The sequence below is a fragment of the Cucumis melo genome, chromosome 12, assembly GCF_025177605.1.
Source record: "Cucumis melo cultivar AY chromosome 12, USDA_Cmelo_AY_1.0, whole genome shotgun sequence".
In the NCBI taxonomy this organism is placed as follows: Eukaryota; Viridiplantae; Streptophyta; class Magnoliopsida; order Cucurbitales; family Cucurbitaceae; genus Cucumis; species Cucumis melo.
In genome coordinates this window covers 23849031-23865711 of record NC_066868.1, presented here as the reverse complement: position 1 = coordinate 23865711, position 16681 = coordinate 23849031, and the positions used below count along the sequence as shown (strand labels likewise).

The 16681-nt window shown below is 30.3% G+C and overlaps 3 protein-coding genes and 1 non-coding gene across 8 annotated transcripts; 3 read left to right on the top strand and 1 right to left on the bottom strand.

Moving 5' to 3' along the window:
- The first annotated feature begins 616 nt into the window (after positions 1 to 616).
- Positions 617 to 3384, top strand: LOC103486307 (pentatricopeptide repeat-containing protein At2g20710, mitochondrial-like). Its single transcript, XM_008444226.3, has 2 exons — positions 617 to 1006; positions 2004 to 3384. The coding sequence occupies exons 1-2, from the start codon at positions 761 to 763 to the stop codon at positions 3150 to 3152; spliced, it is 1395 nt and encodes a 464-aa protein (XP_008442448.1). The 5' UTR covers positions 617 to 760; the 3' UTR covers positions 3153 to 3384.
- A 2192-nt stretch (positions 3385 to 5576) lies between these two features.
- TRNAV-UAC (transfer RNA valine (anticodon UAC)) lies at positions 5577 to 5649 on the top strand. Its single transcript has one exon. It is a non-coding gene; the product is annotated as a tRNA-Val (tRNA).
- Positions 5650 to 8484, top strand: LOC103486303 (pentatricopeptide repeat-containing protein At2g20710, mitochondrial-like). The gene is made up of 2 exons (XM_008444212.3): positions 5650 to 6033; positions 7078 to 8484. The coding sequence occupies exons 1-2, from the start codon at positions 5788 to 5790 to the stop codon at positions 8197 to 8199; spliced, it is 1368 nt and encodes a 455-aa protein (XP_008442434.1). The 5' UTR covers positions 5650 to 5787; the 3' UTR covers positions 8200 to 8484.
- A 350-nt stretch (positions 8485 to 8834) lies between these two features.
- LOC103486320 (E3 ubiquitin-protein ligase RMA1H1-like) lies at positions 8835 to 11695 on the bottom strand. Of its 5 annotated transcripts, XM_051079885.1 has the most exons (4): positions 11444 to 11585; positions 11269 to 11327; positions 10960 to 11021; positions 8835 to 9706 (listed from the first exon to the last, which is right to left on the bottom strand). In XM_051079885.1, the coding sequence occupies exon 4, from the start codon at positions 9657 to 9659 to the stop codon at positions 8937 to 8939; it is 723 nt and encodes a 240-aa protein (XP_050935842.1). In that variant the 5' UTR covers positions 9660 to 9706; positions 10960 to 11021; positions 11269 to 11327; positions 11444 to 11585; the 3' UTR covers positions 8835 to 8936. The 5 variants fall into 5 exon arrangements, with proteins under 5 accessions (XP_050935842.1, XP_050935841.1, XP_008442488.1 ...); XM_051079884.1 differs by lacking the exon at positions 11269 to 11327 and having other exon boundaries at positions 10923 to 11021; positions 11444 to 11597; XM_008444266.3 differs by lacking the exon at positions 11269 to 11327 and having other exon boundaries at positions 11444 to 11597.
- Positions 11696 to 16681: the final 4986 nt, after the last annotated feature.

Below are 16681 nucleotides of genomic sequence, written 5' to 3'. Positions count from 1 at the left end.
AATTCCATTGTACCTTAACTTTACAACAAAATTTGATTTTATTTTTCAGTTTTATCATTCTACATATTTAAATATGTCATTTGTCAAATAAATCAAGAGTACTAACATTCCTACGAGAAATATTAGGTATCTCAGTGTATCTAATATCAATGTTATTGGTTCATTCAATAATCTAAAAAACTCTTCCTCTCTAAGAAACCTAAAAACCTTAAACAATAAATAAAATTTAAAAAGAAATATTTCTTTACGAAAAAACAAGAAAAAGTTTTGAGAATTAAAAAAACTTATTTTAACCGATAAATATTTTCTTTAAAATTTTCATAAATCTAGGCCATGATAAATTGGTATATCAACCATCTTATCATCCATTTTGAAATACAATTTTAATAAAAAATCACAAAATTGAATAATGTTCTCTAATTTCACAAATTTCTAAAAAAAATGGATAAAAGTAAAATGTGAAAACTTCTTAATAAAGTTGCTGTCGTCTAATGGTTATTGCATTAACCTTAGGTGGCATTTGGGGTGAAAAAATATGTTATAATGATATGTGGTTATAATAGTTTATTATAAAGTTTCAGGCAGAAACATTTTAATTTCAGGTTTTTGTTAATTTTTTCGTCTCCAATATATTATTATTTACATTGAAACAATTTCGACCTAATGTTTTTCTTTACATCGGCTGAAGAACTCGCTGTTCTTCAATACTTGGGCAACGCCTAGTTTCTCCATTTTTTTCTCCTCTCTTTCGGCTTTCCAAATGAAGCTCTTACAATCTGTAAAATCAATCAACTTGATTGCATTCCGGAGAGAATTGGTGAATTTCTACTCTACGTTTGTGAACGATGACCTTTACAGAAGGCTTTCACCGGTCGGTGACCCTAATATCTCTATAGTTCCAATTCTTGATCAGTGGGTGTCAGAAGGCAGGCCTGTTCAGATAGTAGAACTTCGGCTTATCATCAAGGAACTTAGGGTTTACAAGCGGTACAAACATGCTCTTGAGGTTTGATTTCTAATTCATAACTTCGTCAAAGTATGATGGTTTTGGTTTGCTCTCATGTGAAATGCTTTTGTTGATTGAGGCAAATGGGTCCAAACGTTTTGGTATTGTTGATTTCTTAAGATGAATAATTTGTTCATCTATGTTCCAGCATGGTTTCTTCTCCTATGAACTTGCTAAGCCGCCAGGATCTTATTTTCTTTGTTGAAATAGACAGTATTTGATAATTGGCATGGAGTTGCATTGTTTCATGAATGTCTTTTCGTAATTAACCAACTTCGAGAAGGTATATGACTAGTGAAATGGTTATGAATAGTCTATACATATGTCTTTCTTCCCAAGTTTTTTTTGCCCGTAAAACATTCTGCCTTTTGTAAATTTTGTTGAGTTTGGTTTATTTTCACAAAGTATCATTTACACTGAATCTTGTGGACAATGTGCCGCCTCCATAAAAAAGTAATTGGTTTTAACTTCGACACAATTACTCATGAAACTTGGCATTAGAGTGAGTAACATTGTTTCTTAGGTGAACCAAGTTTTTTATTTCCTGTTTTTTGGTAATATTATTCATATAACAGCTCTAACCAATGAAGTAATGAAATTAGTTCGTCAGGAAACAACTCTAGACTCTTGAGGGAGATGATTTTATTTTCTATTTCCTCGTAGATTACATGTGATACTTGATTTGATCTCAAATTCATGTCTGATAACTATTTTTTGTCATTGATAGTTTGTCTTGCTGTTCTGCCAATGCTTTGTTTATGCTGTAGAGTTCACTTTCATGGAACTAGCTTGCTTTTCCTCTCAATTCTTAACTTGCAAGAATAACAAATACATTGGAGAGTGATTTGCTTTCCATGTTGTTCTTTCTGACGTATCAAAGAAGCCACATTGTGGAGAGTTCTTGGCTTATTGGTTTCATATTAAATTGAATTATTCCTTATGTTTTACCCAGTATTATTGTTTTGACACATCTCTTGAAACCTCCTTTCATCTTCAGATGTCAAAATGGATGAGTGATAAAGTATGCCTTCCTTTGTCGACTGCTGATATTGCAACACGGATGAATTTGATCTTAAGAGTTCATGGGTTGGAACAAGTAGAAGATTATTTCAATAACATGCCTAGTAAGTTGAAAAGGTATCAAGTTCATATAGCTCTTCTTAACTGCTATGCCCATGAAAAGTGTGTGGATAAAGCCAATGCCCTCTTGCAGAAGATCAAGGAATTGGGTTTTGCTACCACTCCTCACCCGTACAATATCATGATGAATCTTTATCACCAAATTGGAGAATTTGAGAGATTAGATTCTCTGATGAAAGAAATGAAAGAAAGGGGTCTTTATTACGATCGATTCACATATAGCATCCGACTAAGTGCATATGCTACTGCATCTGATTGTGCGGGAATCGAAAAGATTACGGAACAAATGGAATCAAATACAAGTATTGTTCTAGATTGGAACTGTTATGTCGTTGCTGCAGATGCTTACTATAAAGTTGGCTTAATAGACAAATCCATTTCCATGCTGAAGAAATCAGAAGAACTCCTAGCAAAAACTGCCGAAAACAAATGTCATGCATTTAATATCTACCTAACACTATATGCCAAAAATGGAAAGAAAGACGAGACATACCGCATATGGAATCTCTACAAGAAAGAGAAAGTCTTCAACAAAGGTTTCATCAGCATGATAACATCACTTTTGATATTAGACGATATCAAAGGTGCGAGGCGTATTTGCGAGGAATGGGAGACCCAGGTATGGGAGACCCAGAAACTGTCCTATGACTTGCGAATTCCAAACTTGTTGGTTGATGCGTATTGTAGAGCTGGTTTAATGGAGGAAGCTGAAGTGCTTGTATATGAGATGATGACTGTAAGACGCAAGTTTTCGGTCAAGTCGTGGTGCTACATAGCGAGTGGATATCTTCAGAAAGATCAACTACCTGAGGCTGTTGAGACACTGAAGATAGCAGCCAGTTTGTGTCCATCAAAACTGGACTACGTCAAGGAAATTTTGGCAGCATTTTTGGATGGCAAGCAAGATGTGGAAGAAGTTGAGAAAGTTGTTAATTTGTTGAGGGAAAAAGATAACTCTCATCCTGCTCGTGGTCATGATTATGCGATTATGACTGAATCTGCCTAATTTAACTTTTATTCTAATTACTGAAGGGATGTTTAGTAATAATTAAGGGTTAGTTTCTTTTCTTTAACCAGGTCAAAAACTAACCGAACTAATCGTAGTTGGTTTAGTAAAGTGTCAAACCATCATCAACATCGATGAGTAAGGATTGGTCGGGTCGTTTTAACTTTTAAAATACTTTTTGGAAATTCTCGATGTGAAGCTTTCCGAAATCGATCTCTCGCTTTTTGATCAATCGACTTCGGTTTGATTGGTTAGTTTGGTTTTTCGGTCTATCATGTTCACCCCTATTAGTAATTATTGTGTTTCTTAGAAAAAAAAAGGATAAAAAAATGAAAGAAATACCAATGTAAATGTATTAGCTACCGTTTAAGGAATTAATAAAATATAGAATTAATATTTTTTTAGTTGTAGGTTTACAAATTTTTTTTACAAAAAGTGTAAAATTGACAACTCTACTCCTTTAATTCCTTTGGTCAAACAATCACTACCTGTATTTTTAGGTCAAATCGTAAATATGATTTAAATAATTAAAAAAAGAAGATTTAGTTATTGTAAATATGATTCAAATAATTAAAAAAAGAAAAGATTTAGTTATTGTAAATATGATTCAAATAATTAAAAAAAGAAAAGACATACCTTTTAGGTCAAATTGTAAATATGATTTAAATAATTAAAAAAAGAAGATTTAGTTATTGTAAATATGATTCAAATAATTAAAAAAAGAAAAGATTTAGTTATTGTAAATATGATTCAAATAATTAAAAAAAGAAAAGACATACCTTATAAAACACTAATTACTTATGTGTGAAGATTTTATCAAACGATAAAGGTTATTTATGAGACTTTATCAATCCATAAAGATTAATTTCTAACTTTTAAAGTAAGGATTAATTTCTACTTAATTTCTACATTTTTCAAAACATGGGGACAAAATCTATAAGTAAACTAAGTTCCTTGAAAATAAATTGTAATTGTACTGGGTGAAAATTTGAGTTTAAACATTTGCGAGTATGTTACACAATACATCTTATACACATTTATATACATAAATATTGAAGACAACAAAATATTAAAGGATTTTAAGTTAATGACAATCAAGTAAACATGTCAATTGACATTTGAGTAACATTTTTGTAAATATGGGCTTTGTTAAAATTATACGATGGAATATGGGTCTTGTACAAATGGCTCGATATTGAGCCATTGACAACAAAATTATAACCTATAGATTGTTTGTAGGGTAACTAGAATGGAGAACAACTTTTGATAGATTATGTTATAAGTATTTGTCTATCACTAATAAATCATAAAACTATCAGCAATAGAAGTCAATCACTGATAAATTTAGTTACAAAAAAGTATTATATATGTTAATATTTTGTATTTAATTGTTATATTTACAACTATCCTTATTTTTTACTTTTGAAAATAAGTCAAAATATTTGAAATCTATTATAAATATTTTAAAATATTGTAAGACAGATGTCGAAGCTTAATGTGCTACAAAACCAAATGTCAATTTTCTGTCTTATGTCTCACTCTACGTATTATCCATATATCTTATTCTTATGCATTATTAGTGTTTTTGTGAAGTTACCTCCTAATTATCATTTTACCTATGAATAGAGGCACTCAGTGGATCTCGAGAGAACACACATCGGTGAAAATTCAAAGAAATTTGGAGATAGTGAAGAGTTTTGGAGAATTTCCTTATTTTATTTTATTTATTTTTAAATTCTATTTTTTGTTCGATGTTTGTAATTCTGTCGTGCCTTGTTTTTACAATAAAATATGACTTCTTTTATTATTGTTTTAGTTTTATCACTCAATATTTTGAGATATGTCAATTGTCTAACAAATCAAGTGTATTAACATTCTTACAAGAAAGATTAAGCATCTTATTAGTAAATAAACCCTAGATGTATCATATATCGATGTTACTGATTCATTAGAAATTCTTTCTCAATAAGAAAATTAAAATCTTTAAACAATGAATGAAAATTAAAAATTTTTAGTTCTCTTATAAAGAAACCACGAAATCGTGTCCTATGCAAAATTTTGACAACAAAAAAAAAACTTACTTTAGATGCTAAATGTATTGTCTATAAAATTTTCATAAAACTATGAAAACCCCATCAATACAACAAATTCTCAACTTGGAGAAGCAACAAACTCGAGATGTTATGACTTTATTTACCTTCTAGACATGAACATTATTTCGTTCTTGATAAAATCTATCTTGGAGATTGAATTTTGAACTATCACATTGTCAATTTCATGTTGCGGGCTAAAGTATAATAAATTGGTATATCAACAATCTTATCATCCATTTAGAATGTAATACAATTTTAAAAAATAAAATTCAAAAAGTTGAATAGTGATCACAAATTTCTACTAAAATAGATTCAAATTGAAATGTCCAAAGTTGCTGTGGTGTAGTGGTTATCACGTTAGTCTTACACACTAAAGGTCCCCAGTTCGATCCTGGGCAGCAACATTTTGATTTTTTATTTTTGTTAATTTTTTTTTTCTCCAAACGTTTTTCTTCCCATCAGCTGAAGAGCTCACTGTCCTTCGATACTTGGGCGGCGCCTAGTTTCTCCATTTTTTTTTGTCCTCTCTTTTGGCTGTCCAAATGAAGCTCTTACAATCTGTAAAACCAACGAACTTGATTGCATTAAGGAGAGGATTGGTGAATTTCTACTCTACGTTTGTGAAGGATAACCTTTACAGAAGGATTTCACCGGTGGGTGACCCTAATATCTCTGTAATTCCAGTTCTTGATCAGTGGGTATTAGAAGGCAGGGTTGTTCAGAAAGAAGAACTTCAGAAGATCATTAAGGAGCTTAGGGTTTACAAGCGGTTCAAACATGCTCTTGAGGTTTGATTTCTTATTCATAACTTCGTCAAAGTATGATGGTTTTGATTTGATTTACTCATGTGAAATGTTTTTGTTGATTGAGGTAAATGGGTCCAAACGATTTGGCATTGTTGATTTCTTTAAATGAATAATGTGTTCATCTATTTTCCAGCATGGTTTCTTCTCCTATGAACTTGCTAAACCGCCGGGATTTTGTTTTCTTTGTTGAAATAGACAGTATGTGATAATTGGTGTGGAGTTGCGTTGTCTCATGCATAAATGTATTTCGTAATTAACCAACTTCCATAAGGGATATGGCTATTCAAATGGTGATGAATAGTCTATACATATGCCTTTCTTCCCAAATATTTTTCGCCGGTAAAACATTCTGCCTTTTGTAAATTTTGTCGAGCTTGGTTTATTTTCACAAAGTATCGTCCATTGAATCTTGTGGACAATGCGCTGCCTCTATAAAAAAGTAATTTGTTTTTTCCTTCCACACAATTACTCATGAAACTTATGCATTAGAGTGAGTAACATTGTTTCTTAAGTCAACCAAGTTTTTTATTTCCTCTTTTTTTAATATTATTCATATATCAGCTCTAACCAATGTAGAAGTAATGAATGAAATTAGTTCGTCAGGAAACAACTCTAGACTCTTGAGGGAGATGATTTTATTTTCTATTTCCTCTTAGATTACATGTGATTCTTCATTTGATCTCAAATTCACGTCTGATAACTCTCTTTTGTCATTGATAGTTTGTCTTGCTGTTCTGCCATTGCTTTGTTTGTGCTGCAGAGTTCACTTTCATGGAACTAGCTTGCTTTTCCTCTCAAATCTTTCTCTATGTAATTTGTTAGCTCTGCTGAAATGCTATAACTTGCAAGAATAACGAGTACATCAGAGAGTGATTTGCTTTCCATGTTGTTCTTTCTGACCTATCAAAGAAGCTACATTGTGGAGAGTTCTTGGCTTATTGGTTTCATATTAAATTGAATTATTCCTTATGTTTTAACCAGTATTATTGTTTTGACCCATCTCTTGAAACCCTCTTTCATCTTCAGATATCGAAGTGGATGAGTGATAAAAGATACCTTCCTTTATCGACTGATGATGTCGCTACGCGAATGAATTTGATCTTAAGAGTTCATGGGTTGGAACAAGTAGAAGATTATTTCAATAACATGCCTAGTCAGTTGAAAAGGTATCATGTTCATATAGCTCTTCTTAATTGCTATGCCCATGAAAAGTGTGTGGATAAAGCCAATGCCTTCCTGCAGAAGATCAAGGAAATGGGTTATGCTAAAAGTACTCTCCCATACAATATCATGATGAATCTTTATCATCAAATTGGAGAATTTGAGAGATTAGATTCTCTGTTGAAAGAAATGAAAGAAAAGGGTGTTTATTACGATCGATTCACATATAGCATCCGACTAAGTGCATATGCTGCTGCATCTGATTGTACGGGAATCGAAAAGATGATGGAACAAATGGAATCAAATACGAGTATTGTTCTAGATTGGAACTGTTATGTCATTGCTGCAAATGCTTACAATAAAGTTGGCTTAATAGACAAATCCGTTTCCATGCTGAAGAAATCAGAAGGTCGCCTAGCAACTGACAAAAAGAAAGGTCATGCATTTAATGTCTACCTTAAACTATATGCCAGAAATGGAAAGAAAGACGAGGTACACCGCATATGGAATCTCTATAAGAAAGAGAAAATCTTCAACAAAGGTTTCATCAGCATGATAAGATCACTTTTGATATTAGACGATATCAGAGGTGCGGAGGATATTTACAAGGAATGGGAGACCCAGAAACTGTCCTACGACGTGCGGATTCCAAACTTGTTGGTTGATGCGTATTGTAGAGCTGGTCTAATTGAGAAAGCTGAGGAGCTTGTAAATGAGATAGTGAATGTAAGAGGCAAGTTTTCGGTCGAGTCGTGGTGCTATTTAGCAAGTGGATATCTTCAGAAAGATCAACTTCCTCAGGCAGTTGAGACACTGAAGAAAGCAGCCAGTTTGTGTCCATCAGAACTGAACTACGTCAAGGAAATTTTGGCAGCATTTTCGGATGGAAAGCAAGATGTGGAAGAAGCTGAGAAAGTTGTGAATTTGTTGAGGGAAAAAGATAACCTTAATCCTGCTCGTGCTCATGATATATTGGTAGAGCGATGATGACTGAATCTGCCAAATTTAACTTTTGTTCTAAAAGAACAGTGAAGTACTGAAGGGGTGTTTAGTAATTATTTTGTTTCTTAGAAAGAAAAGAAAAAGAAAAGGATAACGAAAAAGAAAAGGATAAAGAAAAAGAATGAAAAGTGCACCTCCATGAATCTACAAATTTGGTATTAAGTATATCGAGTGTCTTTTAAGGCTATCCTTAAAAGTGTATTAATTTTGTATCAATCTTGTATTAAGACTGAATTTTGTATTAATCTTTATCAGCATGATTTAAGACTAGACTTAGAAACTTATATTTCAAATTTTGATATATCAAGTATGTATCAAGTGTATAGCAAATGTATCAAGTGTATATCAATTTTGTATTAGTATCAAGTGTCTTTTAAAAGGATATCAAGTGTGTAAGAGTATCAGAGTGGACATCAAGAATATATCAAATATGTATATGAGGTATCAAGTGTATAAATGTGGGTTTTGTACCATGAACATAATTTTTTAAATTTATAAATTTATTTTGTTAGTCGACCAAGAAGCCCACAAATATTTAATGATTTGTTTGCTATGAATAACTGATGAAGTACCTTTAACCGGCAAACCGGCAGTTCCTTATTCGAAGAAAAATCAAAGGCTACACAAAATGTGGTGTGTTTAATTAATCTATTGTACCAAAGTTTCATATCCCTTTACAAAAATGGTTACAAATGAAAAGCTACACAAATCTCCAATTGTAATTAGAATACAGCAAGACACAAAATGAAGCAACAGAAAAGAAAAAAAGATATCCTGTTAAGTGATTTCTCAGCCACAATTTCCTGCCTTCTCAACCGAGGACTATTACTCCCACTTAAACCATAAGAATTTGGGTGTCGGTATACGTTCTCCGAGTCCCCATAAAGCCTACCATAAACTGTCCCTCCGAGCAACCCAGCTGTAGGATGATGAGAGCTTCCGACCGGGTTGTCTTCGAGGCTAAACAACGAGCTGCCAGAGTCCTCTTCATAGCTATCATACACATCAAAGTTGTAGTTTTGGTTTTGATCTAGGTCTCCATAAGCAAACTGCTGGCTAGAAGCATTATTAGATCTGATAGTTGCTAGAGCCTTGTTGCCAAAAGCTGATGGTCTAGGAGGTATGAGCGTCCCTCTGGCATCATCCTCAGCATGTTCGGCTGATTGACCACGGCCATAGAGAGGGACCATTGTCGTGTGGGAAATATCGGCCTTGCAAACCGGACACTGCGGAGGCTCGTCGGGGGCGAGGGAAGCGCTCTGGACGTGAAGCCACTTGTAAATGCAAGGCCAACAATAGAGGTGGCCACAGAGGGTAACTATAGGCTCAGATGCGAAGTCTAAGCAAATGTTGCAATCAAAACAAGGCTTAAACTTCTCAGAATTTGCCATTGAAGCTGGAATTTGCTTCCTCCATCCATGGGAAAAGTAGTGCTCAAAGGCCATTTTATCTCTATAAGCCTTCTACAAATTAGCTTAACACTAAATTGGACCTGAAAAAGACAACATCACATAAAGAAAAAAGAAATAAATAAGGTTTGGAAGAATAAATATGAAACATGTCTTGATCTACAAATAATTGAAGCGTTTTGATGAGAAACTTCAACATAGGAAAGGTCAAAAAATAAGAAAAATGAGTTACAATTTCGGACTCATAATGTGTTAAGGAACTGTTCTTTCTTACAGCCTTCAATCTTGTCTTTTTCGTGGCCCAACCATGTTAAATGTGGTTAGATTGACAGGCCAAGTGGTACAAAACCACAAAAATCTTTGGCAGATCCTAATATGATCAAAAGTTTGTGTCTTTTATGAAGGTAAGGATATATCCATCCAATTCTAGAAAATAATTAGAACTAATATGGTTATGATTTATTGATGTACAATTATCTGACTGAAAGTTAAATATATATTAGTCTGAAAAATCTTAGAATTAGTGGAAATAATTTCAAAAATAAGTTTAAATCAGACTTAATTTTTAAGTTTTTTATTTAATCTATTTTGATCTCTTACCTCGTAAATTTCAAACTTTTTTTGCAAAAGTTTATCTTTAAAAACTATATTTTTTTCTACCAAATATTTAATAAAAAAATAAGTTAAATTACCAATTTGATTCCTATAATTTAAAAAAAAAATAAAAAGTTATATTGAACAAGTAAAATTGTTAACTCTAAGAAGTTGGGAAGGTTGATACCATAAATTTAGAATTTTCTAATTGCAAAACCCATACCCAACTTCTTAGACCAAACAAGTTTAGTCTCAAATAATTTTAAAGGCTAGTATTTAAATTGTGTAGTTTGATTGAACTTCAAAAAATATTCACTGGTGACTTGATAAAAAGCTCATAAACAGTCGTGATGAGATTTGTATCAAACACAAACACTAAACCCTAACTATAATTCAAACTCTCAATTTCTAAAAATCAATTCAACATAAAATTTTGGATTTATCTTAACCTTTGACTTCAAAACCCCATTTCTTAGACATTTGTTAAATGAACAAGAGAAATGTCAAGGTTCATTTTTTTCTTCTCTTTTCTCTCTTGGAATGAGAGAATGGTCAAGTTGGGTTTTTATTGATGCCAATTTTAAAATTAATTATTTTATTGGAAAAGAGAAATGTTAAGTAGAAGCTAGAAAATCTGCGGATCAAATACGAAAAAGAAAGTAGTTTGAAGATGCTAAAGCACTAAAAGAAAAATGAAAAAGGAACTTGATATTTCTTCATCCAATCTTGTCAATGTGAACACCTAGAATTTAAGAATCGCCATTCTTAATATCAAACGAGATCTTCAAAGTTAGAATCGAATTTCTGAAAAGAAGAAAAAACAGAGGATTGATTGCTTCATATAGATGAACAAGAGCGGCTGATATTTTTCGCTATTAAGAATGTTAATCCACACAGATCGATGAACTGAAAACCAAATCGAAACAGAACGAACAGTAAAAAAAAAAAAAGGAAAAGAAAAGAAAGTAAAGAACGGCCACGGATTTCAATCCCAAAACAGTTCCAACTCTGAAAAATAAATCGAAATAATGCATTTGACAAAGAGACACACCAGTCATATTCGAATAATTAGTCACAGTTGCTCAATAAGGCGGAAATCGGAAACGAAACCTACGATCAATAATTGAAGGAAATCCAAAGATGGTGAAGAAAAAGAAAACCGAGTTTACAGGAGAATTATGAGAGGGAAGCTGCTTAAAGTGTTAAAAGAAGAAAGGTTGAGTTACCGAGAGGTGTAGCGGGAGAGCTGTGAATTTGAGGAGCTTGGACACAAATGTTTATCGTGAATTTATGTAAAAGAGAAAGTGGAGTAATGAGTAATGAGTGCTCTTGAGGCGGAATCAATTTATAGACAAAATTATAGTATCCCAGTCCAAAAGCCTATCTCACGAACTTTATTCTTATTATTTATGCTTTACCCAAATTGCTAAAAAATCTGGTACTTATAATTATAACTCTCAATTGAGCTATCAAACTTTAACGAGTGTTAAAATTGGATTTAAAAGGTCTCCATTTTTAATATTTAAATTGATATTTCATGAGTGATTTTTATAAATTATTAGTTTAATCACTAAAATCTTGGAGTTTATGTTGATTTAATTCCTAAAATTTAAAACCTATATAATAGGTAAAGTTCAAAATGGGGATGAAAATGTATATAAAAGGTCGAAGTTGATCAACATTTCTGATGTTTATAAAAGCAAATAATTCAATATATATATATTTAAATAAACGACTAAAGAGTCTATAATTTTAATAATAAATTAATACCCAAGGGTTTATATTAATTATTATAGAGACATTTTTATAGATAACATACGAAATGAAAGTGAAAATTTAAATTCACTTACATTAATTTTAATATACTTATAATGGTAATATATTTTTTTTCTAATTTTTTAAGTCTAAAATAAAAATATAGACATTGAACCTAAGAAAATACGAAAATAATTGTATATCAAAGAAAATTTAATACAATGCCTTATCTTTTAATATTTCTTAATTTTTATTAGATCTCCCAATTTTTATTTTGTATCAAATATTTTTTCTTGACATATTCAATATTTAAAAAAGAATTAGTTGCTAATAATACCCTATATATATGCATGCAAATTATATTTAAGTTTTTTTTTTTTAATTTTGTATTTGATACATTAATATATTTTAAAAGATAACGTTAGAGAGAACCACACGAATTTAGATTGATAGTTTAAATAATGTTAGATATTTTAAAATTTATGAGTCTATTAAACGTGTCAAAGAGATTGTTTTATATTTTCTTCCTAGATTTAAATTTCACATAAAAGATAAAATTTAGAAAAATACACTTTTTGTCATTCTGAGTTACATTACATTTGGCTAAGTCTGTGAGTTTTCAAACTCTATAATTGTATTCATCAAATTTGATTCGTAACCTTTTATTATTGGTTATCGTCAATTAATTACTTGTAGAGTTGATGTTGTTGAATAAGAAATTTTGGAACCAATTATAAATTTTACGTCATTTATTAAAATAATTGTATTTGGGATTAATTAAAAGTTGAGACACAAATTAACAATTCTAACAATGTCTTTATTTTAATTAAATATTATTTATTTGTATAAAATTCAATTAAACCCAAAAATAAGTTTAATTTAGCCCAAAATTAAATATGAACCAAATCCAAGCCCATAGATATGGTCTGAACAGACCAAGTCATAAAACCACACCAAGGAACTTTATAAATAGAGGAGTTCTCTAAAGAGAATTTAGCTCCCAATTTCTGAAGTCGACCATCCTTCAATAACAAATCAACATAAATACAACATTAACACAACTCATATTATTTTCTTTCGAATAGATGTGACACTATTTTTTTAAAATCTAATTTTTAAATTTATAAACTAAAAGAGTTATACATTTATATTTTTTTTCTCATTTTTAATTTATATTATATTTGGATTTGTTTGATGTCTCACTTTTTATTAGAAGATGATATTAAAAATTTGAAAATTTATTCACATTTATTCATAATTTTTAACTCTTTATTTTCAACCCAATTTTAATAATTCCACACTCACCCTATCTTTTTACACTCTCAACCTAATCTCAAACTACAATGGTTTCCAATTCACTCAAGCAAACACAACTTTGTTTTTAAATGAGAAAAGTCCATATGATTTTGATGGGTACTTGAGATATGATGAGGAGGTAGAATTTCAATATGATATATGTATATATAGCTGATTACCTTTTCATTGATGGTTTATTATTTATACATTAAAGTCTCTTTGTAATGAATTATTTATACATTAGAGTTGCAAATAAAAACAACTAACCACCATATATTTAGGTATTCAAATAATTGTAATTTTTTTTTTTTCCTATTTCTGCATTCAAATGGAAAAAAGAATGAAGAAATTGGTAGGAAAATAAAAAAGATTTATATCAATATATTACATTTCACAATATTCAACCAATTTTGTTGAAATTTTGAAATAACTATGTAAGCATATAAATCTCAATTCATTAAGTACATTTATCTAGGAATCACTATTACTAAAGAGGTAAAACTGATATATTATATAACCTATTATGGATAGATATTAAAATGAAATGTAATTACAATAACTATCAAAATGGAATGGATAAAAACATTCAAATACTTATTTTCAATCGTCAATTTTAATCATTTCTCACGTTAAACAGAAATTCGAACTATCGTTTTTATACTAATATCTATCTTAAAGAAGAAGGTTTTTCTTTTTATGGCAATATAGTATTTCAATCCATACTCCATATCTCATATTAGGACATATCAAGAAAGATATATATTGAACAAAATCTTTTTGGCCGAAGAATCATAACTAAAATTTCATATTAGGTTAACTTTCTAAAATTTTCTATATTATCGAAACATGAAATTTTAAATATATACATTTTAAAATTTTCAAAATCTAAAAACAAAATAACAACTTTAAAATTATTTCTCAAATATCAAATCACTAGTTTTTGTCATGCGTAGGTGTTTTAACTCTCCTAAAACAATGAGTATTTTAGTTAGGTTTCCTTTGTTGCTTACGATCAAGCCAACTTGATGAGCAACGATTCTCGTGTGACTTGTTGGCAATTTATTAGTAAAATATAGCAAAATTTTAAAATGCACCTATGATAGAGACTATTAGAAACTAATAAATTTGTTTATCGATATAATGTTACTATTTTTGTAAATAGTTTAATTAATTTTATTATATTTAAAAAGAACATACTTTAAACCCTCAACTGCAGTGGTCTAGAAAAGAAATTTGGAAAAGGTTGTTAGATGGGTTATTGTGAGTGGAAGGGACAAGTCCACGTCCAAGCTGAAAAATATATATTCCCTATTATTAAATCATATTGTTACAAAGATAGATGAGTTTGGCAAAGAAAATTAATAAATATATGCCAACTTTGATAGAGAATGGTTACAAATAGTGAATCGAGTTTGGGTTAAAACTAAATGGATCACGATATCAAATAGGTTCAAATCTAACTTAATTTAGGCCAAAATGATAATTAGAGATTTTTCTTAAAGAGATTCTTCATCATTCCAAATATAAAGGTCTTTAAACTAAAACTTTGGTTACCAAATTATTTTTCATCATCGCATTTTTGTCGTTGAAGGCTAGTTCCATAGGTCAATAGAAATTGAATCAAAAAAGAACCCATGGAATTGATGTTCAACGACGATGAAGAATGATTTGATAACCGTAATTTCAGTTGGAAGAACTTCATATTTAATGGATGTTGAATAGCCTTTTCAGAAAAATCCGTAACAATTGTTTTGTGCTTACATTTTAGTCGGATTTGAAACTTAGCTATTTGATATTTTGACCCATTGGGTTTTAACCCAACTCATTGATATTTAACCATTCTTCGTCCCAGCTGACATATATTTAATAATTTTCTTTGCCAATAACTCATCTATCTTTATAACAATGATTTAATAATAATAGAGATTATTTTTAAGTTTTATTAAAAGTATGGAGGCTAAAATTTGGTCTCTATGATTTAGATAAAATAGAATTTAAATATTAGCAATAGGCATAATTTGATCCAACAAGAAGATTTAAGCCTTAATTACAACACAACCTATATGGCATTATGACCCATGAGAAAGGTTATAATGTACTTAGAACATGCATGCACAAGAAAATGTTTTAATCTACCACACACAGACACTCATTAATTAGACGTAAATAATTAGCTCAAATCCTACGATATCTTCTTCAATTTCATAATGTTTTTGAACTTCATGTTACGTACCTTGCCACATTATCACCAACTTATTTTCACAACTAATTAATCTTAAGGTCGCTACTCTATCTGAAATTATCACAAAACTTGTTCCAAACATTCATTCACTTGTCATCCTTCATAAATGATACTTGCATTCAGAAACTTTCTTTTTCGCTTAATTCAAAATCCATAAAAGCAATGATTTCAATTAAATTATTGTGCTTCAAAGTGGTTGATCAAAACATTTAAGTTTATTGATTCATCGATCCATCCAAAAATCAAATTTGTTTTTTTTCAAAAAAGCAACAAGCATCAATATTTGTCAATGGTCCTATTACAAGAACATTCACTAGACCAAAAGAATGATGCTAGAGAAAAGGATACAACTGTGAACCAATATCCTTGTGATCAATATTTCCTTCCGAAGCAACAACCGTACAACTCTCTCTAATAACTATTTTATTTTTTATTATAGTTTTTTTAAAATTAAGCTTATTTTCTCTCATTTTCTTGCAATTTTTACTATTTTTCATAAGTACAAGAATTGAATTCGCCTTTGCCAAATTTCAAAATACCCACATACACATAAAGAAAATACTTTTTTTTTTTAATTTTCAAAAGTTAAACTTAGTTTTTTAAAGCATTGGTAAAAAAAATAAATAATAAAATAAAATGAACTTAAAAATAGAAAGATGGTATTTAAAAATAAATAAAAACAAAATAGTCAATTATGGAGAGACGTATAATGTGCACATACATTTTTTTTCTACACAAAGAAACATTTTTCTTTTTGTTATTGTTGGAAGTTACTCCCTAGGACAAGGATAGTACCAGACTCTGATTTTAATCGGTAGGGTCGTGTAATAAAATAAAGACAACAACCTTAGGCTTAGTCATATATATAATATAGTGTTTTTGCATATTTTTCTCCTTCCCTAACTAAAGTTCATATCAAAATCGGTCAATTTAGTATGATGAAGATAGTTAATGCCATGGCCCCAATTTCCCCTTTAATAATTTTCCTTTCTGGCGTAGGACGACCCTAACAAATAGTTGTACATGATACACGAGTTTTTATCAAATAAGGATATAGGTATCTAGAATTTTAATAGAATGTATTTTTCTAACTATAAATGAATATTTCATTTTTTTTATAAAAGTTTAAAAAAGACATTTTTTAAATATAGCAAAGTTTAATAACATCAAC

Coding starts and splice junctions, on each gene's coding strand:
- LOC103486307 (XM_008444226.3), top strand. CDS start 761: ATGAAGCTCTTACAATCTGTAAAATCAATCAACTTGATTGCATTCCGG. Junction 1,007..2,003: donor GGTACAAACATGCTCTTGAG/GTTTGATTTCTA, acceptor TTTCATCTTCAG/ATGTCAAAATGGATGAGTGA.
- LOC103486303 (XM_008444212.3), top strand. CDS start 5,788: ATGAAGCTCTTACAATCTGTAAAACCAACGAACTTGATTGCATTAAGG. Junction 6,034..7,077: donor GGTTCAAACATGCTCTTGAG/GTTTGATTTCTT, acceptor TTTCATCTTCAG/ATATCGAAGTGGATGAGTGA.
- LOC103486320 (XM_008444244.3), bottom strand. CDS start 9,659: ATGGCCTTTGAGCACTACTTTTCCCATGGATGGAGGAAGCAAATTCCA.